Source organism: Ammospiza nelsoni, chromosome 2 (assembly GCF_027579445.1).
Source record: "Ammospiza nelsoni isolate bAmmNel1 chromosome 2, bAmmNel1.pri, whole genome shotgun sequence".
Classification (NCBI taxonomy): domain Eukaryota; kingdom Metazoa; phylum Chordata; class Aves; order Passeriformes; family Passerellidae; genus Ammospiza; species Ammospiza nelsoni.
The window spans coordinates 96,472,256-96,499,217 of record NC_080634.1 but is presented as its reverse complement, the minus strand read 5'-3'; the positions used below and the strand labels follow the sequence as shown (position 1 = coordinate 96,499,217).

General features: G+C 36.6%; 1 protein-coding gene across 2 annotated transcripts in view; it reads left to right on the top strand.

The window, feature by feature from the left end:
* PRKX (protein kinase cAMP-dependent X-linked catalytic subunit) overlaps positions 1-26,962 on the top strand; it is a 57,858-nt gene that overhangs the window by 18,369 nt on the left and 12,527 nt on the right. Inside the window, exons 2-5 of one of the 2 annotated variants that reach the window (XM_059466283.1) lie at positions 9,739-9,907; positions 13,972-14,235; positions 20,734-20,853; positions 26,471-26,566. In XM_059466283.1, the coding sequence (XP_059322266.1) occupies positions 9,739-9,907; positions 13,972-14,235; positions 20,734-20,853; positions 26,471-26,566 (649 nt within the window). The remainder of the gene's footprint in view (positions 1-9,738; positions 9,908-13,971; positions 14,236-20,733; positions 20,854-26,470; positions 26,567-26,962) is intronic. The other variant, XM_059466284.1, reaches the window with a different exon arrangement.

The window sequence follows — 26,962 nt, the reverse complement described above, 5'->3', positions numbered from 1 at the left end:
TTCTCATTAACTGAACAGAACACATGTAAAATGGTGTGTTAATTATTTGCTTGAATTGATTCTTTATGTACTACAGAGGTAAACTGCAAGTTATTCATCCTTGCAGAAAATGAGAAGCCTTTTGGCTTAGACTGGTTCTGGGACATCCAGTTCAAAATACTGGGTGTACTTCTAATCCCAGCTCAAGAAGCCAGAGCTGTGTATCACAACTCACATCTGTTCACAGACACAAAATCAAAGAGCATCTGAAGAAAGATCAGGATTCATTACTTTGAATTGTATTGGAAAATGTATCTGTCATAACATTTTTTATTACTTCTATTAAACAATCAAGACAAATCTTGTAGACTAAAATTTGGGGTTTTACGATACCTGGTGGTGTTCTTCGCTCCTCTTGTTGATTTTCCTTCTTTGCTGGAGTCTGGGTTATTTTGTATCTAATTTTGTTTGTGGTAACTGGAAGTGTAACACACTTGAATTAAGTGGAGTAACTTTAGTGCTAAATGTCTGTTTGTGTTAGTTTTCATTTTAAGGAAACTGTTTCATAGTGGGTTTAAACACTTAAAGATAATTAACACCACTGGAAAAGATTCACTTTGAACACATTTGTTTAGCCAGAGTCCTGAATTACTCAAAACTTGATGGGAATTTTAAGCATCAGTCAATGTACAGGAGGCTAGGTGTGGGATTTGCCTGCCTGGCTTTTGTTGTTTGAGAAATTATTTGGAAAAAAACCAATAGGTTAAAAATTCTTCCCTTTAATATTTACATTCCGAGAAGTAGTTCATATGCTTGTTTTAACCTCTCCCTACCTGAAAGAATCAATTCTATGAATAGGATTTGAATGCTACAACTTTTTAAAATCCAGAAAAGATCTTTTCTTCTTGTATAATTTCCAATTTACAGATTTTTCTCCAGCCATTAAAATGTGACACTTTTTGATAATGCTTTAATTACCTGAAATTCTCATCAGATGGAAGAGAGAATATAATGATTCTCTGAGTATCAGTGTTTGGCTTGGCAAGTGTTACTAGCTAGACAGGTGCATGATTCTTAGCTTAAATATACTTGTCTTTTAAAACATGGTAGACCAAGTTTTTAAAAATTATATTAATACAGATTGATATGCTTCACTTCTAGCAAGTGTTTGGTATCATTTAAAATAAGCTGTTTGAATAGGCCTCCTTTATTTAGTTGAGGAAATAGTATAAAACTTAGTTTCTAGATGAAAAAGGATTTCATCATTAAAGGTTTCTATTTCAGCAGTTTTTATAAAAAACCCAGTTTTGAAGTTGTGATCTATCTGTACTTCAAGTGTAATATTTAAGTAGGTTAAAGTAGGAGAAATAATGATTTTGCAATGTCCTAGTTTCACTATGAAAGAAAAGCTTTATCATCCACTCATGTGTTCATCTTCTTTTTATCAATGTTCTTTTTTCTTGGTCATTGTCATGAATTGCAGGTTTTGGAAGACTATAGAAAGAGCTGTAAAAATACCATTGAAGAACCAAGTAGGGAAATACTAATTTTATTAGAATTGTTCTGAAGATTGTGGATATTAAAAGTTTTGAGAAGGGAAATGCATTTAGAATCAGTGTTCTAAAAGCTGCTTAGAAATTGAGGGGATTTATGGCTATCATAATCAGCACTCTGGTTACTTTCTGGTTTCATTGGTCCCTAGTATTTCAAAATAAATTAGAAAAGAAAGAATGAAGAGACTGAAGAAACTTTCAAGAATTCTGAGTGTTTTGCTTAAGGGCAGGGCACCCTGATGTTTACAGTATTTTTGTAGAGAGACAATAATTTGTGAATAAAAAAAATCAAAAACCTGACATTATAGAGGAACTTGCATCATTGATGTTCAGTTGATTGGCACTTTCTGGAAATCAGAAATGTCTCTGAACTATGTGGAAAAACAGGAAACTTGACTGATGGGTGTTAATTAGCTTGGTGATTCCCATGTCCTTAGTTCTTAAGGATTGTAGTTCAGTCGGATTTAAATGAGTGGGTAAACAACAAGAGTTGTTGACACAACTTCTTGGTATTCTCTGGCATACTTGTGTGAATCTTGCATGAAACTGAAAAGAGACTAAGCTGAATTCCAGGCAGTTAAATGTAGTTTTAGTGGTGTGTTGTTACAGTATACCAAGTAAGAAAGAACCTAAAAATTGCCAGGGCTTTGGGATCTTTGGAAATTTTTTGCAGCATCCCCTTTGAGTCAGAAGCTAGGCTGTACTTTGAACATGCATTGCTATTTTCTTTTTAAGTTCAACTGAGGTGGGGTAAAGAATTAATGATACTGAGCTTTCAATTGATTTGATAACAGGTATGGCTATCATGCAAAACAAAAGAGAAAACCAGTGGTATGCCAGTGCCAATAAAATTTGTGGAACAGGTAATCCAATGATCTCGCCTGGAATGTGATGGGCATAGTTCTTGCTGTGCACTTTCTCACGTTATTGCTAAATAGAAAGTCATTTTCTTTCTTGAAGGGGTACTTGGTGGAAATGGAATCACAGCACAACAAATGAATGAGAAGCATCAAAGCAAGCTCATCTGGCAGGGCTGCCCATGGTGAACATACACATGCATCTCTGTTTTCTGTGCTGTTAAGGTCTTAATCAGACACTTTCTGATTTCAGTGTGTTGAAGGATACAAAAACTTTACAAAAATTGTGATCAGATATTTCTTTTGTTGATTCAGCAGTATGAGATGCCCAGTTCTAGGCAAAAAAAAGGCATCCTATAAAACCTCCTCTAACTTGTTATTTCTCTGATTTTCACTGTTTTTCAATGTTAAATCTGAACCCTCTAAAGTAATAAAGATCTATAAAAGCAGTGATCTAAGATTTACAGTGAACAATCCACAGCTGGCTTGCAGAACAGTGAAGACACTGTATTTGGCATTTTCAGTGACATTGGGTAATGGGTTGACACATGAATGAAAATCTAAACTTCACTACTTTGATGTCCAAAATCATCATGGTCCTCATTTTGAGTTGTCCTATTCATTTGCCAGCCACATCTTTTGTTGTAGAAGCCCACAGTTGCCTGTGCCTTGTGGTTTCCCTAAATCATTCTCCCAAGTGTTAATCTTCTGATTACCAGTCTGTTTGGGCAGGCTGGTTTTCCTTTGCTGTGCCACTTTTCCACTTTTTTGTCAAGAGCTGACAACCCCCATTTCCTAGTCTAGTCTGTTGAAGTTAAATCACAAAATAAGACAGTGATTAAATGGCAGACAATATTTGATATTTAGTATTTAGTTTGCAATCTGATACATATCACTTAATGTCTGATATTTAACAGAATAAAGTCTGTTGTGTTGTGACTATTAGTAAAGACTAATGTGTCATGTTGCGGTGTGCTGTAATGTCCCATGTTAGACTTCCAGGTCACCTCCCAGGTGTGCCTATACCTTTTCCCCCTAGTTTTGTTTAAAAAGAAGAGGACTGTGTTTGTGGTGCAGAATGCTTGCCAAACCATGGTTGGTAAATCGGTTCTTCTTTACAGGAGGGTCAGTGTTTTCCACAGAGGCTTCCAGGTCATCCATTGGAGCACTGAGGGCTTCCAAATGGTAGACCTCAGGAGGGGGGGATGAGCTTGAAATTAACTTGAGAACCATGTGTTTGATTAGTGAAAAAACAATGCTAAAAACTACAATAACTATAACTAAAATAAACAGCACTAAAACCACAGTTTTCAGAATAGATCCCAACCAGCCCGAGAGTCCCCAGCCTTTGAACAGTCCATTCAGCCAGTTGTCAGTATCTCTGTTGATGTCCGAGAGCCTTTGTCAAGGTAGTCCATATGTGGTTTGGGCTGAGGGACTATGCAGGAGATCGCAGGTGGGATGATCACGAGTAGGACGAGAAGCAGGCTCAGTCTCAGGGTGTCTCGAGGCTACACACGAACCGTGGGATCTAAACTGGTACAAGAACTTGAGACAAACATATATTACAAACTATTCCAGATAGGAGGCTTAAATGGAATTTCCTCCAGAGAACGCGTACGGCATTTTCTTCTCCAGGCAGCATGAGCAACCTGGGGTGCTTCTTGTAGATTTCTGAGACCTTGGGAACATAGGGCTTTACCCATTTGGAAGGAACCCACCTTAAACCAGAGGGGGTGGACACACAGGCGTATCCATGTCCCCAAGTAACCAATTTGTAAGGTCCCACCATTTTCCAAGTCTCAGTGTCCTTTACTAAAACTGGAGGTTTTTCTTTCATCAACCTATGACTGCTCCCCCCAAAGTGGCATAGGATGGGTGGGTTCAGGCTGTCAAAAGAACAATTCAGAAAATTGATTGTGAATAGCGCCTTGGATAACCGGATGTGGGGAGGTTCTACCTTCAGAACCTGTTGTTGCTGGTCCAGGACCCTTTTAATAGCACGGTGAGTTCTTTCTACAATGGCTTGACCTGTAGTGGAGTAGGGGATGCCAGTTTTGTGCTCTACTCCCCATTGCTGCAGGAAGCTCCCAAATTCCTTGGATTTATAAGCAGGCCTATTATCAGTTTTCAGCTCCTTGGGGATGCCCATGAAAGAAAAAGCCTATAAGAGGTGCTTAATAGCATTGATAGATGATTCTCCTGTGTGAGCAGAAGCATAGACCGCTCCAGAAAAGGTATCTACACTAACGTGAACATATTTCTGCCGTCCAAAAGACTGTATGTGTGTTACGTCTGTTTGCCACAGTTCACAACTGTTCAGTCCCCTTGGGTTTGCTCCCGTACTCACTGTAGGGAGTGCATGTTGTTGGCAATTTGGGCATGTGGCCACAATCGCTTTGGCCTGTTCTCGAGTGATGTTAAACTGACGAACCAGGCCAGGTGCATTTTGGTGGAAAAGCTGGTGGCTGATTTTTGCCTGTTCAAAAACATTTGGGAGAGTGGCCATCACTGCAGGTGCAGCAAGAGCATCTGCCCTTCTGTTGCCTTCAGCGATAAACCCTGGCAAGTCAATGTGTGACCTGACATGCATCACATAAAAAGGTTGCTCTCGGTGAGTGACTAACTTTACCAGTTTTGAGAGCAATTCGAAAAGTGCGATGTTAGACACTTCTTGCAGTATTGCTTGGTCTGCCCTGGATACTACTCCTGCCACGTATGCAGAGTCTGTAATCAGATGAAATGGTTCTGAGAACCTTTCAAAGGCCCTAACAACCGCAGCCAATTCAGCAACCTGAGGTGAACCTTCCACCTCAGCAATGTCTGTCTCCCACTGCTGGGTTTGAGCATCCTTCCAAGTCATAACGGACTTGTGGGACCTCCCGGATGCATCTGTAAAGACAGTCAGAGCCTTTTGTAAAGGTCTCCTACTTAGAGCACTTCTCAATTTTAAAGTAAATTGAACATCTTGTTCGAACAATTTGTGAGCGGGCCGCGCTACCGAAATTTGTCCTGAGTAGGAATCCAGAGCAAACTGCAACACTTCATTTTCTTGAAACAATTGTGTCATAGTAGGAAATGTTTCTTCTAACTGTAAATAAAAGTGAATGCATCTGATGATTTTTGTAGGCATCTGTTGAAGTCAGGGCCAACCCTTCTGGGACTCAGAAAGCAGCCCCCAGGGTCACAGAGCTCACATGACCTAGTTTATTCCTCATTAAAACAGATGGTATCTATCTGAGCAAGGCAAACTTGGTTTTAAGAAAGAGCTGGGGATTAAAACAGCTGGGTCTGATTAATGGGAGCAAGTAAAGAGGCAATCTAAGCATTAAATTAGTCATCTACATCAATAGCAAAATAGTCACTTCATGACTACTCACTAAATTGTTTTAGCGGATCAAAAGTTGTAGAATTGTTTTACCTAGCATCAAAAGTATCTGAAATTGCATCAGAAATGTTCCCACATTCTTTATTCTTTTCTGCCAGGCTTCAAAGAGAACAAAATGGAAACTGGCCATGGTGTTTTTGAATGGTATTAGCGAATCCAGCTTGTTTTGTAAGACTGAAAATACCCTACTTGTCTTTGATACATAGCCCAAGTTGGTCCTCTGCAGATTTTGGCCTCATCTCTTTGTGTTTAACATGAGAAGGTTACCTAGTGGAGAAGATTGCAGGTATTCCTTCAAGCTCTGCAAACACATAAAATTTGCAATGGGATCCAAGAATTTTGTTTCTGTTGTAAACAGATTATACTGGATTAGTGTTTAGCATTTTGCATATTTTATTCTGTTTGCCCATTTAGTCCTGAAAATCCTGAATTTTGTTGCTAACAGCACAGGCACCATTCTTGCTGTTGTTACTGGTGGCCAGAGACCTTCACTTACCATATGCCTTAGCAGGGAGAAGGGGCCTGTGCAAATAAACTGCAACTCTGCCTTCAGACTTGGTAAGAACAGCTGTTTTCTTGTGGTATGATCTTATCATGTAGGTGCTTTGTTTTGCTCTGAAACTCTGGTAACATGCACTAAATTAAACAGACAGATAGGGGTATATGTGTAGGAAGTGTATGAAGCATTGCTCTTCCTTCAGCAGGATAGTATTTGGTAGATCCCAGGGCTAATCCAGAATGGTACCATGTCCCTCGAGTTCTCTTGGTTTGAACTAAATATGAAATAAACATGAGTAGACTAAAGTGCAAATCTGTGAACACTGCTTCCCTTAATTCTTACAGACAAGTGTAGAATATTTCCATTTTAAGGTAAATATAAGGAATATTTACTTATCTGTCACAAGAGGTCAACTTCATTTGGTTCACACAGATGAACTCTGAGGTGATCAGGGGAAAATGTTGAACAGTTCTTTCATAGGGATTAACAGAAATTGTTCCATGATTTAGGTGTCTTCTCACCTGGAGTGGGGCTTTGATGGAAGACTAATAACACTGCCTTTTTGCTGCCAAAAATCTTCCCTCAAATTTATGGAACTGGGCCTTTGTCTTGCTCAGTGCCACTTACTGCTTCAGGTTTTTAGTTTTCTTTTTATGAATCTGAGGGGCAGAATTTCCATCTACTCACAACACAACAACCTGTTCTTATAGAACAGATATACTTGCCTATGCTAAACAACCACAATAACATCTTGTTGCAGCCTCCTACCTTCCCTATCAATTGCAAGAAGGAACACCTAAAGAATGTTAGCAGAAATGGCTAAAAAGTATGAGCAGGTTTGAAGTGAGATTTTTAATTGCAATAATTTATGCAAATTTTACCTGGTTATTTGAAGACTGGCTAAGCATAAAACAAAACAAGAAAAAAGCATAGCAATTAGTCTCATGGAAGAGTGGTGAGTGTGTGGGTACTGCCAGCTAATGCAGGCTTAATGGATTTTCTGAGAAGACTTGATGGGGAGAAAATGCATATTTTGAGAAGACGTCTCAAAACAAGTGTTAGATGGCTTCTCGGTCTGTATGGTCTTGATTTTCATAGTTGCTGGCAAGTGTGCTCAAGATGTTTAAAATAGCCTGCCTGGGATCAGTTCAGCAATAAAACTGGTTAGGGAGGTTCTGTGTTCTCACCTGTCTGTGTGGTCGTCTGGTTTTCCCAGAGGCTTTGTAGATTAGGCCTTGCCACTATTCTGGAATAGCCTGCCAGGCTTTGCTGTTCCTGGCAGAGGTGTTTTTACAGAGAAAGTGTTTCCAAAGTCAGAACTATTGCTAAGTAGAACTATTACTAACTCTGACAGGTTCTTCTCTGAAATTAGGTGGAACTTGGGATTTCTGTTATTATTGTTGTTATTTTTGACCAGTGGTTTGTAAAGAGAAATTATTAGCATAAGGAAAAGTAAAGCATTCTAAAATAAAAATTTCTTAAACAAGTAGAACAAGTCCTCAAGCATGTAATCACTAGAGATCTAGGAACAATTAGATATGTGTTCACTTTTGACTTTCATGTTGGATATGTCTGTGGAAGCACTTTGTTTGTACAAGTATCAAAATGCATGTAAAACCACATTTGCTTATGGGGGGTTAGTATTGTTAATTTCCCTGAGTCCACATTTGGAAGTCTCAAAAATCAAAGATGGTTTCTAGTTTTAGTGTGCCATATGACTATCATTATTTTTCACAATGTTTTTACTCAGAATTTAAATTTCAGCTCCTAATTCAGAAATAACTGAGTTAATTTTCTTTTTTTTTTTTTTTTGTCTGTAATGATATGCAGTGTAAATGTAAGTAATCCGTATTTCAAGTAGTTTGAACAGATGTGTCTGTTTGGAAACTTTTGGGCCATTTTTGGTGTTTGTTGGGTTTATGTTATTTGTTTGGGATTTTTTTACTGCAGAAGCCTGTCCCTGAGCAAATAAAGTTGTTTGCAGATACAGTCATGTAATATGAGTACATTGTTAAAGGATTTCATTGCATGATAAATTTTCCAGGGTAACCTGATGGTTTACTTTGCTATAAAAGCAGGCTTTTTCTGAGATGTAGTTTTCATGGTTAAAGAACTGTAATTCAGGACAGGTGGGAATGTAAAACTTCTTTGATAGAATCTTTTGTGCTTGGACAATGGTAATGCTTGATGTGTTTGTGTAGTGAGAACTTTTATCTTGAAAACTGGCTTTGAAATCTGTATTGGTAGTGGAGCTGCAAATTCCATAAAACTGGATTGCTGGAGTTAGTAGTTTTTAGTGGTTTTTAGTAAATGCTGTCTTAAACAACATTTTAAGTGATTGGAAAGAAAAACTGTTAAATAACAAAATATTTTAGCTGAGAATCCACATACAGAAAACAAATACTTCAAGCATAAATTGAAGCTAGCAGAGGCGAAAATTCCCTTATTTTTTCTCATCTCCCCAATAATGCAATTTTAGAAGTTCATTTGTTGGTTTCTTGCTCCTACCTATCTCTCAAAAATGTATTTCCTTTCACGTACGCACTCCTTTCCCTGTACCTATTGCACATCTTAGGAAATTGTCTTTACTATAAATTGGTCATAACTGATCAACACAATCTGAAATCAAGTAACAAACCAGTTAATAATACTGCAGCAGGTCTGTGTGCTGCCTTTCCAAGGGTGTGTGCAAGTAAGGGGATGATAGTGAGCTGAAGTATTAAGCTTTTGACTTTTCTGGAGAGAGGGACCTTTCACAAGTTAGGTGCTTGGTTTTAATGCCAGGTGTCCTTTATAGTGGTACATATTGCTGTCTGAGAATGGGATTCAAAAGATCAGGTGCACTGTTGTAATGGAACCTTTGTGTCATTGTTTAATGAGCAGAAAAACAGTAAGCAATCACCTAATGAGCTGAAATTTGTGTTGGTCTTCAAATGTGTAAAACTGCTGCGCAACAAATAGCAGTCTGGCTAAATGTGCCAGTTTTAACTTTGATTTCAAGCTAAGAGATACTCAGTTCAGTTATATGATTGTCTTGAGTGCAATGCACTTAAAAGGAACTTTAATGACTGTTGAATAGAGAAATGCCTAATGCTTTATTTAAAATTCACTACGTTTTTATTTTCCTTCTTTATTTTTTAGAGTTCAAAAAGGAGTACATTACTGTAAAAAAAAAAAAGGGGTGCCAGACAGCTGCTGTTTCCAAGTGATATAGCACTGAGCACTATAAGCAGATTTTTAAAAATGTATTAATTTTTAGAAGGATCAGCAAATATTATGTATTTTTTCCCATCACTTCCTTGTCCTACTGAATCGCTTTGCCTCTTTGTGCACATTTAAGTTTATAATCTTATAATCTCCGCACCTGAATAACTGCAGTTCTTGTAGGTTTTAATTTAGCAAATTATCTTTGTTCTTTTTCCCTTTTTATGCTAAGTTGATGTTTCTTCTCCAACTTTTCAGGCACAGGTACCTTTGGACGTGTTCACCTGGTGAAGGAGAAAATGGCCAAGCGTTACTTTGCACTGAAAGTAATGAGCATTCCTGATGTCATTCGACTGAAGCAAGAGCAACATGTGCACAATGAAAAGTCTGTCTTGAAAGAAGTCAACCACCCTTTTTTGATCAGATTGTAAGTTGTTTTATTTTTTTAATTCATTTCACTCATACAGGAAGTGAAGTTAAAGTACTCCAGAATCTCATTGCAAGTTCTTAGGTACTTTAATGACACAGAGTATTTAATTTCTCATATGTAATCTAGATTAAAATGGACTTTGGAATGAAATACATATTTTAGAAGAATCAAGAATTTAAAATAAAGAGGCATTATTTAAACATTGAAACAATTTATTATAAGGTGTTTTCTCATCTTCGCACTGCTAAAGAGACATTTTTGAAAGTGAGAGGAAAATACTAATGAAGAATTGTTAGCTTTGGCTCATCAAAATAACTTCTAGAATGATTCTTGATGTTAGAATTGTGATGAAAGTATTTCTACGTGTATGTGCTGTAGATATTGGTAAATAGCTAAAGATATTCCCAGACTTAATAGCAAGTTTTTAAAAACTTAAATGAACTTCTGCAAACTTTATTTTTAATGAGTTTAAATAACTGCAGCATTTCTTGCACTTTCCTGTATTTGAAGTTAAGTGATGGAACCTATTGAGAAGCATTTCAGTTCATGAAGAATACTTCTTTTTTAGTGGAATTGAGGTAACTCTAATGATCCCAGTGGTCCCATTGTTAAATGGAGAACTTTTCTCATACTTTGCTGTTCACAGCACCACAGTGCTTCTTGTGTATCTGAGTCTGTATCTATTAATGGCATTACTAAACCTCTGGTAATTGCAGGTTAATTTCCATTTATGTTTTCTCATGCACGGATACATGGCCGGCTATTAACTAAGATTTGTTTCCATTTACCTGCCTTAATCAGTTTTACATAGAATTAGACAAAATTAGCATTAGTTAATCTAGCTGCAGGGAGTGCAGCTTCCTGCCAGGGTTAGGCAAGTATCAGAGGGAGAAGAAGAAGAAGGGAACAGCATGGTCATCATTCAGAAGATGGAATGAGCCCTGCAGGAGGAGGCTTTTTCCCTGGTGTGGTGTTGGCTTTCCCAGCATCATGATGCTGTTAGTTTCCAGCTAGTGTTCAGAAATCCTGTATGTGGCATAGTATCAGTAAGACAAGTTCTAGAATATGTAGAGATTGAGATTCATGGAAGAAAGCAAGATGGAGAAGCTGAGTACATCTGGTTAGACTGGTTGAAGTATGGATGGAATGGGGGGAACAGGATTTTGTATATGTATCTGTGTACATCTTGAATTTCTTGAAAGGAAAACCCTACCTAACACAACGAACAAATTCCCAGACAAACCCCATCCCAGTAGGTCTGTGTGTCAGGAACAGTGGGAGTAGAGAAATTTGGGTGACATGTCAGAGACAGGGAGGATTCATGTTCATACAGAAGTGATTAAAAATCCAAACTAGGGGAGTTTTCCTGGATTTCATTCACACCTTATTTACAAAATATCAGATTTTTCAAGTTGCCAAAGGACACAATTCAAATAGTTCTCTTTGTATGCAAAGAAAACATCTTTCATGTCTTCTAGAGCCCTGCTTTTTCTGTTGACATGTCCAATGGTATGTTGCATCAGCAGCTATGTTCATATAATTGTCCATGTGATGTCTTTTTCCCTTGTCAGAGGAGACTCCAAGCAACATAGCTGAAGTGAGGTAGTTAAAATTTAAGTCACAAAGATACTTATGTGCTTTAGGTTAAACAAACGTTTGTGAATGATTATCACTAGATGGTATGACAAATAACACTTTCTGCAGCTTTTTGTGTGACTAAAAGATTTTTTCAGCCACCTCCTGCCCAATTTGTTTGGTTTTTATCTGTTATTATTTTACTGTAAGTGTTTAACAAAAACGGGGAAAAACTATATAGTTCAGCTTTAATGCCTTTAAAGTATGTGATCTACATGGTCTGGTTTTTATCTTTTCAGTTAGCTTCACCATCTTTAACACAGATAGCATTTTCCTTTGGTGTCAGTGCAGCATAGTATTTCAGGATTTTATGATGAAAAATTATAAAGTAATGCTGCACATAATTGTATGCTGGTGTTTGGAAATTCCATAAGTTTTCCTATATGTAAAGAATGGGGTTTTTTTTCCTTTACCTGTTACTTTTGACAAATACCTATTCTAAATATAGTGAGGTACAGTTTTTCTGTAGACACTGGCGTTATTTATCTATGTATTTTTTAAACAATTTTTTTCTAAACACTTCCTAAGTGCTTCTGCAACAACTGATCACTGGAGATTCCTAGGCAATCTTTACTGACAATTGAGTAATGTGTCATATTCACTGTGGCGCAAGTCTTCTTAGTGAGATGTAATGTTGACATGTTTTTGAAGAGAGGAAGAATTAATAAAAATCAACTGTGTCTTTTAGCTGTATAAGCTGAAGCAGGTTGTTAGTCTGTAGGATTTCACAGTGGCATCTCAAGTTTATGTAGCAAGCTGAATTGTAGAGTTAATGACACCACATGTTATTCTAATCACAGCTTCTGTGATTTTTTTTTCTTTTAGTATTACATTACCATTTAAAGCAGTCTGAATTGCAAGTACAGAAATTCTTAATTTTGCTCTTTTTCATGTATACCAAATAATGTGTCCATTTTTCTGTGGATAGACAAACCTCTAAGAGTCAGCTTTTTAATAAATTAATTCTTGTAAAAAATTCTGTGCCTAATGATGCAGAAGTTCCATTTTTTCCCCTCTGTATTGTCAGATTTTGCTCTTCCTCTACTATATATAGGTGTTTTGCTTTTTTCACCCATTTCTGCTCTTCTTTCATTGTTTATTGTAGGTATAGCTTTGCCTAATTGCGTAAAATACATTTTCAGAGTGTTTTTGTGTAGTCTATAAAGATGCTGTGAACATCATCAATAGCCAATTAATGATGTTGATGACTGTGATAGGGAAGAAGTTCCATAAAAGCAGAAGACAAACTTGGGCTCTGCTTTCTCCTTCACTGAGGGAATCAAAGAGCAGTAGCTCATGTCTGTTAGTCTGTCTTGTTTCCTTGGTTGCCTCAGTGCTACTGTGAAAAATAAAATCTTCTGGACTAAAAGTCATTCATGTGTTGTGGAGCTCAGTTCCTGCTCACCTTTCCTGAGGCTCTGTGCCCTGATTAACCATGAGGTACTTGTGGTACTGCAGAAGCACTGACTAGAGGCTGAGGTAGCTTCTGTTCTTGTATCACTGTACCAATAAGTAGGTAAGGATACAGTGTTCTCTATCTTTTATTATGGAATTAGGGATAGTTCTTTGTTTTAAATGGCAGTGTTCTTCAAGATATTACCACCTATTTGTTTTCTTCTTAACTGTTGAGCTACATTTAGGGGTAAGGTGACTTGTTTAATGTAGATAGATGAAATAAAAGATAATTTAGGGCAATGTAGAAGAGAAGATTCCTATATTCTGTAATGAAACATTTTAAAGCCACATATAACTATTTTCTTTCCTCTATACCTGTTCTTTATGTTTCTCTAGCTACCCCAGAAATAGCTCTTAAACTAAAGGTTGTAGTCTGAGGAATGGAAGGTACCTATCCTTGGATTAATTCTGAGGTACAGAAATGAATCTTGTTCTGCTATCATTTTTGTTATTGTGAAAGATCAAGGGTTGTCATCTGATGCTTTAGTTGGGATTGTGTATCTCCAGGGAGGAAGGCATAGGACAGGAGGAGAACTCTTTAATGTCTGGTTTTGAACATATTGTCATGAAAGTCTTTACAAAAGCAGATTCTGCTTACCCCCATCACTTTGGTAATGCTTGATAATATAAAATGCAAGGTGTGTAAAAAATATCTGGTCTTTATATCGGGTCAGTTATTTGGTGCTTTGAAGAGACCTGTTTGGCATGATGAAACAGAATCTATCAATTAGAGTTTTTCCTGTGCTGTACTTACCCTCAGCTATCTGGTTTTGTAGTGTAGTTTAAGGTCGTTACTCAAGTGTATTACATAATCCTGCTGGATTCTTGGAGGTTTTAATGTTTGCAGACAAGGAATCAGAAATTAGTTATGTACACAGTTGAGGTAGCAGAGGCCATTTTACAGACATTTACTCGTAAAGCAAATCAAAGACATAATTTCTTTATTCACTAAAACAATACTTTTGTTACAGATTTTGGACCAACCACGATGAACGTTTTTTATATATGCTAATGGAATACGTGCCAGGAGGAGAACTTTTTAGTTACCTGCGCAACATGGGGCGTTTCAACAACAGCACAGGACTGTTTTACTCGACGGAAATTATTTGTGCAATAGAATACCTGCACTCCAAAGAAATAGTTTACAGAGACTTAAAACCTGAAAATATATTACTAGACAAAGAAGGACATATCAAGCTTACTGACTTCGGATTTGCAAAAAAACTGGTGGACAGGTAGGTCGAGTTTTGTTCTGGTAATTACATTTTGCATGCTAAACAGTTAGAAAAAATGTTTGATTTCAGGTGCTCAGCATTTGATTTAACACTCCATGTGGTTCACACGTATCAAATCCCTTAATATGAGGGAAATGATAATCTTTAAATGGCTGAATGGAAAGCAGTATTATCCCTTAGGTATCACCAGGAGCAATATCACACATAAGCAATGACAGGAAAATATTTTTATATGGCTGGTTTTGTATATTTAAGTTTTCAGCAGTCATGTTGGAAAAAGGGAGTTAAGGAAAATAATATGAACCAATACGAAGATACACAAATTAATCCTCCATACATACTGAATATGTTTTATAACTCAGGTTTCCTTCTAGTTTCCTTTTAGAGATTTTTGAAGAGTGATTTTAAAACTAGATACAGTGTTTTCACTAGCCTGTGGCAAAAATGAAACTGTGAAAGCCTAGACAGAAACCATAAGGCCAGCTTCAGCAGCACTGATTTATTTAAATCTAGCTTCTGTATTACTGTTAGCTTTAGTTACATATGTGAGTTTTGGTGATGCAGAGGCTCCCCTCCAGTGATTTCTCTGTTCTCTCTGTTTGGACTACTCTTTCAAGACCATAATACATGCTTTTAAAAGTAAACAAAAGCATTGGGATTCAAGAAAAGGGAGGTGAAAACCAGCCTGTTGTATCAGAAGAGTGGTGTGACAAGGCTTGATGTTATGCCTTTGAGTCATCTCTTGAGGGAGACTCTATTTGACTGTTCAGATTGAGGCAGCACGGTGCTGAGTTAGGTGCTACATGGGTGCTCATCCTCTTCACTCATCAACCTGTTTGATGCTGCTTTAGCAGCTACATACTTTTAAATCATAGCAAACATAATTCAGCCGCCATACACCATGATGTGAACACACCATGGTTACATAACTTGTTTTTCTACCCCTAATTCAGCTGAGTCTCCTTCCCACAGTCCTTTTCTAGTTTGAACCAAAGTTACAGGCCTGAGCCATGATTTTACAAGGCCTTCCTTTTGTAAGGTTTTACTTATCAGTAACAAGAAGCTGCTTAATGCATCCATTATGAAGTAAAAGTCAGATGAGAGCAATGATATCTCAAAATAGAATCAAAAGTTCTATTAACCTTTAAGGTCTGAAAATCTGTTTTAATACCATAGATTTTTATTAGGAGTATATTAATAAGTTTTCACTGGGCAAGTAAAAAGGCCTACAAATTCTGGCCTTTCATTTTAATACTTTGTTTTTAAAGCAAAAAAACTTTTTGCAGGAAGAGCTAACATATTCCATGTAAGAAAGTAGTAGAATCTCTTTATAAGACATTTTCATACAAGTACTCACAACTTGCTCTTTATATGTATATACTGCCGCCTGGTGGTAATTCTTGTTTTGTGCTTCTGTGGGTTTAAGGCACAAGAGAAGTAACCTTTCATTAAATAAGGTTCATATCAGAGTATATTTTTCAACCTGGTAGATGAATCTCTAGGAGTAAATTTGTTCAAATATATTTTAGGATATCAAACTTGATTATTGCTACTGGTTTTAATTGGGTTTGTGTTCTCCATATTGCTTGGGGGCAGTGGAGTTGATCAGTTTTTGTTGAATCATAGAAGAGTATAGTAGTTTTGTATTCATAGCTGATCTTCCTTCAAATGTACAACAGGTAACATGAGTGCAGAACATAAAATTGAAATAAGCAAAAACATTATCAGTTAGAGCGCAGGTGGCAAAGACTGCACAGGTTGCACCTATGCAAATCTGGTTAATTTTTTTGTGTTATTGGGTTTTGGTTTTTTTTTTTTTTTTTTGAAACTACATGGTATTCTCCCCACTAGCTGAAGTCATTTTCACAATGTTGGTTTTGTCACTGTAAAAATATACAGTTATAAACCCTTTATTCACTAGTGCCCTCCAGTAGGTGCTTTTCTTTATGGCATAGCCTATTTGATCAAAATTATAGGAGATGTTGTCATTTTTATGCATGGCAGATATCTGTACTAATGAATCTTATGTGTATGGGTGTCAGTGAGTGTATAGATGTGAGCATATACACAGCATACATGAATGGCAAGAAGAAGACCTGAAGTATTTGTGTTCTTTAAACATTGTGAGGTAACCTGCTCTCAGGATCAGCAGAGACATCCCTAGAAAGAGGACACTTTACATAAATGAAAACATGGTCTGCAGAAGACTTGGGATACGATCTCACATTCCAGATACATAATACTTCACCAAATGATTCTGTAGCTGCTTAATTGGGGTTTTTCTGTAGACGTTTTCCTTTCTTACACACTGCTGTGTGTAAAGGGATGAAATTTTCACCATGTCCCTCTAGAGTTAAGCTGCTCTTCAGAAAGAAGGTTTGGCTCATAGCTCACGTTCCCACTGTGGAAAGGAGCCTGCACCTGTACCTTCTTGTTACTACAATTTCTGAAGGGCTAGACTCTTAATGTTTTTTTTTAGAGAGACAGAGGAGGTTTTCTTTGCTCCTTCTGTTCCTTGTTGGTATGTCCTTCTGTTTATCCTTGTTCCTCCCTTTTCACTCATAGTTTATGTTTAAAAACTCTGAATTTTTCTCCAAAACAGTGTGTCTTTGCCTCAGCTGCTGTTTATTTCTTCTCTTTTCCACCTTGATGTTGCTTAACTGAAGACTTAATAACCTTTTCAGTTTCTTGTAAGTACATTCATATAAAATAGATGTGCCACTACTTCTAAAAAAGGGCAATGTCAGGAAGGAAGTTGGGGAGGGGGTTTTTATAAATTACTGTTACCTGAAGGCTGTAAAAAGAATTTCCTTTGAACTTTACAACTGTAGCCCTTTCTCTTTCTGAAATGCATATACCACTTTTTGGGTATAGTACTTTTATTGAAATGTTTTTCTGTTCTGATTTCCTTTTTTTTTGTGTGGTTTTTGGTTGGTTTATTTTTTTCATTTGGGTGTTTAGTGTTTTTTGGGAATTTTTGGAGGGTTGGCGTTTAATTCCCATGTTCTTTCAGAGAAGCACAAGGCTAATCTGCATGGAATTTTATGGGGTTTTTTATGGACAGATTTAAATAAGACAGGTAAAAATAAGACTCGAGTGATCTTTTTTCTTTTTTCTGGAATGTTATTCACTGTTAATTTGAGTTTATTCAGTTTACATTCCTAAAAAAGAAATTTACCCATGAGTCTTTCTAGAAAGTTGAAGTGATTAATCTTAAACATATTGGGGACAGTTCTGCATTGTTGCATGGGCTGGATGTGCCTCATGACTGTTCCACACAGTGGACTAAAGAGAGAAAGGCTATGTAAGACATAGTAAGTCTAGTTTGCAAAGTGTATCTTCTGTCACTGTGGAAGCAAGCAAGAATGTCTTGCAGAATAAATATTTGTTGGCTGCAAAACAATCTTTGTTAAATATAATTATAGAGAAACTGCCAGAATACCAAAACAAATCTGTCTCATATGCAAAAAGCTTTCAGGTACACAGATGGATGCTGAATGGTGTAGAATGCTGAAACACATTAACCATTGAGACTGAACTTCTTCACACAGTACCCTTCAGCAGTTTCACAAAATTATTATGTAGCTTACCTTTTTAACCAGAGTAGATTCTATATTTCATGTTTTAAAATTACATATTCAAGCTTATGAATTACCACTTTCTTGTATTTCAGCTTTTATCTTGAAAATTCAGAAGAGTGAATATTTTGTAGCCATTTGAAGGGAACAGTCTATTCTTACCTTTTTCATTGTAATTTATCTTCAAATAAGTTATCTGGAACTTCAGATAAATATGCAGTAGCCATAAAACAGTAATGATTAAAAAAATAATTTAACATATTATCTTTTTGTAGCATCTACTTGATGTGTTTTCCAAAATACTAAATAGTATGTTTCATGGCCAACAAAAGAGGAAACACAAGTCGCGATCTTACGGCACAAATGCATATCTTAAAAAAGAACACGAGTTCCAAGTTTTTGTGTAATTAGTAAACATACATTTCTTGATTGAAATTAAGGAAGTAGTTAATGTGGTAGTAATAAATTTTATTTCCTAGTGCAGCTAGGAAACTTCAAATTGCATTGGCAAGTTACATTCACAATTTTCCTCTTGGTTGAATAAAAACATGGTAAAACTGTCAGCTAATTTATTTGCAGTCAGCTGATTTCATTTAGGCATTTGCCTAAATCAGTGTGATTAAGTCACATGACAGATACAGCTTTTTAAATTTGGGAGAGGGAGAAGTACTTTGTTTTAAAAGATGTTAGTCTTAATTCCATAGTCCTGATCTAGGTAGCTGCTAGATGGCAGTAGTGTAAAGCAGCACTGTATGTAAAAATTCAGTATCCTTGATTTGGAAAATGAGAGTTCATATTTTTTTGATAAATTCATGATAAAAATGTATTATTTACACTTAAAAATGTCATTTCAAGAACCTTGAAGTGCATTGGATGCAAAATGTGCCTAACACTTCTGACAGTTTAGCTGGAATAATTTTGGCTTTTGCCTTAGTAAACTGAAACTTAAAGAAATTCAAGTTATAATTCTTCAGCTAAAGCTTTAACTGACTGTACAGCTTCCCTTCCTTTATCTTAATTTTATGAATCAAATGTTCAAGGCTTAAAAAAACCAACCAACTGAAAAAAAAAACCCAGAAACAAAAGCTCCCTTTAAAATATTGCAAGGAGTCATAGAATATGCTGAGTTGGAAGGGACCCATCAGAATCCTCAAATCCAACTCCTGGCCTGGCCTAGGACATCCCCAGGAGTCCCACCCTGTGCCTGAGAGCATTTTCCAATCACTTTTTGAACTTTCTTAGGCCTGGTGCTGTGATCACTTCCCTGGAGAGCCTGCTGCAGTGCTCAGCCACCCTCTGGGTGAAAAACCTTTTCCTGATGTCCAAATTGAGCCTCCCCTGACTCAGCTTCCTTATGTTTCTTTGAGTCCTCTCACTGGGCACAAGAGTGAAGAGATCAGTGCCTGCTCCTCTGCTTCCCCTTGTGGGGATGTTGAAGACCACAATGAGGTCTCCCCTCAGTCTCCTCCAGTCTGAACAGACCAAGTGCCCTCAGCCCCTCCTCATAAGGCTTCTCCAGACCCTCCACCATCTGCATTGCCCTCCTTGGGACACTGTCTGGTAGCTTAAAATCTTTTTTACATTGTGGTGCCCAAAACTGCACGCAGGCTCAAGGTGAGGCTGCATCAGCACAGAGTAGGGTGGAACAATCATCTTCCTTGCATTCTCAGAAAAAAGAAATTGAATTAGTATTACTTCTAAGGGTGATTGCTGTTCATCTTAATGCATTTGTTCAGGAGCATGTTACCAGTTTGATTGGAGGAAATTCTTCCTCTCACAAACACTCAGAATTTTTTGGTGCAAGTTAGAAATCATGTGGTGACCATTTGTGATTATAGTCTTTGTCATATTTTACTAGAGCTCCTTTTAAAATCTGGTACAGTTTTCTTTCTTATTCTGTGCTGGGATTTCAATTTCTCTTGAATAGGTGAGCACATTTTCAAAGTTTTATCTTCTGACTTGCCAGGGATGGGTAATTTATTCAAATGAGAGGACCTTTTTCTCTCAAGTATATTTAAACCTAAGTCAAGGGAGTGAAGCCAAGAAAATTCTACATGGATATTTTTACAATGAAAAGTTCACATTTCTGGAAGAAATTACATCAGAATATTCTTATTTTCAATTGTAATTTGGTCTTTGTAAACATAATTGCTTAGCTTCAGTTTTTCTTTTCTCTATAGAACTTGAACTTCAGTTAGTTAGCAATATAAGAGTTTTATTTTGACCTTACCATAGAAAGCTACAATTAAAAATGACTTAAAAATAGATCAAAAAGTATTGCCTACTTATCTCATACTTGCTTGACTACACCTTGTAAATATTTAAAATAACTAAAAATACAAATATTTCCCTTTAATGAATATTGTGGAAGTGATGACAGGTTAGATTTCAATACTATTTGAAAAACATTACTTAGATTGTAAAACAAGTCTTCATATATGTGCTATTATTTACTGATTTAAACTACGACTGCTTTAAAAACTCCCTTCTTTTCTTTTTCTAAATGAAACTTTGTTTTTCTGGAAAAAGCCGTTTAAGCTTGTCTTCTGCTGGGCCTGTCAGAAGGAGTCCATGAAAAACACTGTTAATAATTCAAAACAATGTAGAGTCTTAATGAGCAGAGTACCACAGCACCACCTGGGAAACTCTATGCACAGGTATTTTCTGAGACAGGAGGTTTCTTAATTTGCACATATCTGTGTTCCAGGAGAATTGGACAGCATCATCAAAGTAGTCTGTTTAAATCTTGTACAGGCCTTTCTTATTTCTCTATTCCTTTGTATTGTAAATACATAGGTAGGTATATGTTGGGTAGTTCTTACGTGTGTGTTTGGTTTTTCCTGTAACTGTTATTTCAGTTTCAATTTGATCTGCTATTGTTGTTTGTTTTGTGCTTTTTTTTCCCTTCTTTTACAACCAGAACGTGGACTCTCTGTGGCACTCCTGAGTACCTTGCACCAGAAGTCATACAAAGTAAAGGCCATGGAAGAGCTGTGGATTGGTGGGCCCTAGGAATTCTTATATTTGAGATGCTGTCAGGGTAAGTGATAATTACTATATCACAGCAATATTATGTAATACAGAATTATTTGCTAGTTCTGTTTACAATATTTGGATAAGCAAATTTGGGCCAAATTTATTATTGATTTACTGGTTTAATTTCTGCTTTTGAAGAAAGGAATTGGGAAGCTTTACAAAACTACAGATATCACTTGTTGTGGGAATGTTTTAGGATTTTGAGTTTTTTGGTTTTGTTTCTTGTTTTGAGTTTGTGTTTTCTGTTTGGTTTGGGTTTTTTGTTTTGTTTTTCTTAATACTTTAACAGCTTCTCTTTTCCTTATGTGTTTGGAAATTCAGGTTTTGCTGAAGTTTAGATTTTTATTTACGAGGCCCTTTACATTTAAAGGGCCAAGAACAGGACTACTTCTGTAATTAATTTCCAACATAGGGAAATCCTAGTTACAGTGGGAGCTTTAGTCTGTAAAAATGCACAGTGGCAAGTAGGAAGACTTTTATTAATACAATTTGTATTATAATGGAGCACTGCTTTTCTTTAAACCAGAGGAAGAAGAATAGTGAAAAGCTTTATAGGTCTATTTGAAATCAGTTTGCTCAAATGCTGCTTTTGCTGTTCTGGAATTTTTTTGATAAAGCAATGTTTTCAGAAGATACAAATTCAAACTGAAGAAACGGTTTCTGGCATTAATATAATAATCTGTTCATTACTTATTGTGGTTTTCCTCTTACTTGGTTTTGTCTTGGCTGTGTTGTTTGAGGGTACTTGAAGAAAGGTTTGGATTTTTGAAAGCAATTGGCTTTGCCGTGGTGGGTGCTATAGGACAAATGCAGGTGAAAGCAAGGTTTTCATAGCTTCTGAAGAAACATAGGGTATTTTATCAGTTTGATTTCATAGTTCTACCTTCTTCATAGTTTCATACCTTCTGCCTGGTACCTGGCTCTGCGCTCTACACCTTCTTGGTCCCCAGGTGCATCAGGTGTCCTCTGTGGCCTTTCTTTATAAATTTGCAGCCTTGTAGAATGAAGAGAACAGTGTCCTTGCTTGGATTTATTCATCCTTTTATCTGTGTATTTCTGTAATTTCAAAGTGACTTTGCTGACTCTTCCAGTGTTTGGACAAGCTTGTAATTTTGCCTGAGCAAGTAGCTCCCCTGATGAAAGGGTGGTCACTTCAGAGCTCTAATCCATTGTGGGGGACTGCTGTTCACTCAATAGCAACACAACTTTCCCTAGCACAGCATTGCTCCCCACTGCTTGCTTTCGTAGTGTCCTGAAGGCTTACATATGCATTGACTTTGGATCTATGGCAATTTGTAGACAGAAAAGCAATAAACATAGTTGCTGGCTGGCCCAAGTTGTTATTTATGGAGGCTGATTTGCAGAGACCAGGCTCCACCTTTTTTCCATTGCTTCCTGCAAGGTGAGCAGCCCAAGTTGGTCAAAAGAGTCCTTCTCAGAAAGAAAAAAGAGATTCCCAGCAAGCTTGTTGCCACTAATCTTAGCCTTGGACAGCAAGAAGACTGTAGATAAAAGTGTCTGGGCTGTAATATGAGCTCAGGTGCTGCAGCCACCCAGCTGTGATTTACCTTCCTGCCAGGGGTTTCAGTGTGGCCACTCTCTGTTAGGTCTGTGTGGTCTCAGTGTTAGTGGATATTGGACCTTATTTATTTGCATGCCTTACAGAGATGTTGGGAGGATTCTCTCCACTAGACCACTAATAGAAATGTAGTTTACAAAGTTAACAAAGACTACAGGTGGCCATCAGACAAGATATTTGGAGTCATTGAGACCTCAAGACTGCAGGGTGCTAAGTATGGCTTCTGTGTGTTCCACTGAAACATGACTGGTATATATTGTTCATTAAAAATGGGAGCAGCTGCTGTTGTTTCTATGTAGGATCTTCTGTGTCATGACACTGTCTGGCTCAGGGAATGAGACCTGGATTTCAGAGTGGGTGGCTTAAAATGAGCACTTTGGCTTGTAGAGAATTTTAACCAATAGAGATAGCTTACACTGTCCTGACAGTCAAGTGAGGTTTTATATAGGCTGACTGACAGAGCAGCTGTCTGTTGTGTGTGATTTGCGTAGGTTTTTTTATTACAGTGCTTATATAGACATGCTCTTTATAATGATTGAATGCTGCTTTGGATAGGGATTGCATCCAAGACTAAAAAATTAAACACAGCAGCATTCAGTCATTTTCCAAAGCTGGAATAGGGACTCCATACAAACTTATATGTTTGGGGTGATTGTGTTTTGAGGCTTGTTTTTTGGGGTTTTTTTTTGTTTGATTTGGACTTTTTAAAAATGGAGAAATGCTACTTTCTTAGGGTGTTTTTTTAGGGGATTAAAGAAGGATAGAGATTATGGCTTGTATGTGTTTCCTTTAGATGGGAAGGTTGTCACAATGAATGTATGCTTTTAGCATTTTATAAACTTTTTACTGTTCTTAGCAATAGTGTTTTGAAGCACTTTTCCTCACCAGCTCAAGATCTGGCTAGATATTTACTATCAAATCAAGGCTTTTATTACAGAAGCAGTCCTAGTTAACTTTATAGTTCAAAATTCAAAGAAGATGTAAGAAATCTGAAAATATTTTGAAGGTGACCAAAACCTGACTTCAAGACTAAGTTATTGTCTGCAAGTAAATTAATGTAAGACATTTGATAGTTATTTCCTGAAGTTAGTCTCCCTGAAGCCCAAAAGCAATTGAAAAGAATTGGTAGGTGTGCGTGTAAGGAAATGGCCTCTCTAAAAACAAACAAACCCACACCTTCCTGTTCCACAGTGTCTTGTTTCCCTAACTTAATCTCTGGAGGCCCATTGAATTCTTCTTCTGCACAAACTAGGTTTGAGGCAAGGTCTGTTTAGGTTTAACATAGCAAGATACAGAAGGGGGAAGGAACAGGGAGAAGCAAGGGTGAGAAGAAAACTTAACAGATGGATAACACCAAGTTCATTGAGTTAATCTAAACAAGATAAGCAAACTGTCAATACAAAAACATCTATTTATTTTGAGTAAATGAGTTCTGTTGCAATTTAATGGAAAGAAAAATATGCTTGTTATTTAACATTAGGTAAGTTAGGTTGTAATTGTACTGTTATCAGATATGCAGCTAATACGAATTTTGTGTATTAATATGGATTTGTGGTTTTACTTTTGTTTTGGTTGTCATGTGTGATGTGGTGGTCTGGCATTTTAGGTAGGTTAATGGTTCCTGTCTGCAATTTCATATTCTCAGACCTGTATATTTTCCCTTGAGATTTTACAACTTCTCTCTTCAGACTGTCTTGGAAACTTATGTCCGTGCCATTGTTATGCTTCAGTTAGCAAAAGGAATGGTTTGCAGCTGTTCTCCCATTTACAGAGATGATATTTTTTGTATCTTCTTTTCAGTTGGTGAAAAGGCAGCTGTTTGGTGGTGTGAAGAAAGTCTGAAACTCAGGGGGATTTTTGCTGATTTATTAAGTAGCTTCCAGCACAATACTTGTGTTGTTTTGTTTAAAATCTGTGCTGTGTTGAAGATTGACATTTATAAAAAGCATCAAAATCAAGTTACTTGGTTTGTCCATGAGAAAACTGCAGTGTTTCAAAGCTGTTGTCATTTTGCATAGAGTTCAAATGCACTTTTGTTGCAATAAAATTATTATATAGCCAACTGTGATTTAAATTTTTCACAAGAACTCTAGACATAGTAATTTTGGATTTTTAAAGTGGGAAAGCAAATTAAAACAATGCAATATAAATATGAAAAAAATTATATAAGTACTTCTGTTCTTCTTAATTTCACACCTCAGTAATGTACAGTAATCTGCTTACTGCAGCTGGTAGCTTTGTAATACATAGTTAAAAATATTCTAATTTCTTTATGCATTTATAGATTCTAATAGGTAGTAAGTAGAAAATTGGGTTTGTCAACTTGCTGTGGAGAATGTGAATGATATTTATGTTGCTTGACTAAAAAAGAAACTATATGATAGTCTTTCTTGTGGTGAAAAAACCCGTGCATGCTAAATAGCAATCATGTTTTCCTTGTTCTTTAGTGTCAAAGCACGAATTTTTAATAGCACAAGTATTATTCCTGAGATTCTTCCACTTTTCAGTTAGCTGGGAAGTAGTTTTTCATAAAGTACTCTGACTTTGTGAAAACCGACAAAAAATGTCCTTTAGTCTTTCCCTAACCAGATAGTTTAGTCATGCTTTTCAGTGCTTTGAATTATTATGTTTTTTTCACCATAAGCCTACAAATACTTTTACTTAATTATTCTGATGGAATTTGATTATTCCTGTGGCCGAAATTTACAGTATTTCAAAGGGAATGCTAATCCACTTGATCATCAGCTGTATAATGAAGAAATTAATATTTCTGAAAACATAATGGAAATAATGTATATTACTTGCTGAAGAACAAGGTAGTTTGACTACCATAAAATTTTAAAAAAGAGCCTGAAGTGCAGAAATGTTGTTTTCATCCTTCAGTTTCAATCCTATCAGTGATTTCCAAAGCCACAGGCACTGTATTTGTGTGCGTATGCACAGAGTTAAGTTCTCTGAGAAAGTAATTATGTTAGGGAGATGTGAAAATACTTAAATTAAACTGTAATAGTGGTTGGATGTTTTTGATATGATCAGCACTCAAAAGCTGCAGGTTTTTTAATTCTGTGGGGATTTTGAGGCAGAAGCATAGTAAGAGGGTTGTTTTGGTCATATTACAGAGGGCAAAGCAGGACTGAGATTACTGAATGAGCCATTCCATTCCCTTAGAAGGGTTCCTGTTTAACTTTCAAGAGCATGAGTGACTCTCGGACAGCTGTCAGCTCTTGTGCTCAGCTGCCTGCCCTGGCTGTACTGATGCACCTCTTGCAGCCATCAGGGATGTGCTGTACTCGTAAAGGAAGCACAGCAGAAAACTTTCAGTTCTTACTGTAGCTGTATGACAAGAAGTAGTCTCTCTGTTAGCTCATAACTTCATGAAGAACTTCATAGAAGACATAAATGTAGAATTTTAATTACATGTTGTTTACTATTCATCGTGGGGAGGATTTTGAAATGAAAACTTTATCTGTCCCACACAGAAAGGCAGCTGCACTTGGAGAGTTGTGAGCAGTCTGACTGTTTGAAAAACCTTATCTAGCAAAACACATAGTTGAATTCAAGATGTACAACAAATAACTGAACTGGATAATGTATTCATGTGAAGGTCCTTTAACACTTTAGAGAGAAACTGATAAATAAGGGTGTGCTGGCAGTTACAGGACAAGATCAAAAACGGTAATGCTCTTTTGGACAGTATATCCCTGGGTTTTAGAGATAAAAGCAAAGCATTTTCTACTTTTGAACTGAATTTTTTTTTCATAAGTTATATTTTTATGGCAATTGTGTAGCAATTTTATATTTTTCTATTCTGTTGTTATATTTAAATTCTAATTCTGCATTCAGTGTGTTGCATACAAAAATGTTTTCTGTTTTACAATGGCAGCCTTAAATTATTCTTCAAGATAGTACTTGATTGGTAGTGTCCTAGCAAAAAGAACAACTTCATCAATTATTTCTGAGGGAAATTTCTATAACATAATATTGCTTATAAAATTTTTAGAACTTCTTTTCTAACCTCTGAAAATTTTCTATATTAAAATAGGTTTCCTCCATTTTTTGATGACAATCCATTTGGTATATATCAGAAGATTCTTGCTGGCAAAATAGATTTCCCGAGGCATTTGGATTTATATGTAAAGTAAGTCCATGACTCCCAACACTGTCTTTTCTATTCTAAATACCTGCTGAGCACTATTTCTAAAAATCTTTTTAGAAGACCTGATTTCAGATTCTGATTTTCTGAAACATCATGTTGGAAAATATTTGATATTACATTTACACTTTCAGTGCAAATAAGCTTACATATTTTGTAGACTTCAAGGTGGTGATACAGTTGTAAGATAGTATCTGCCTATCTTTTCTGTTTATTATGGGTTATTAAATGCTTTTCCACCTTCCACCCATTGGCATGTCCTGTAAGAAGGTCAAGAGGAGAAATATGAGGAGATAATCTGAGCAAAAATTAGGAGAGCAGGAAGAGGACACTAAAACTGTTTCTATCCATAGATACATACCACTTAAATCACTCTCAGCA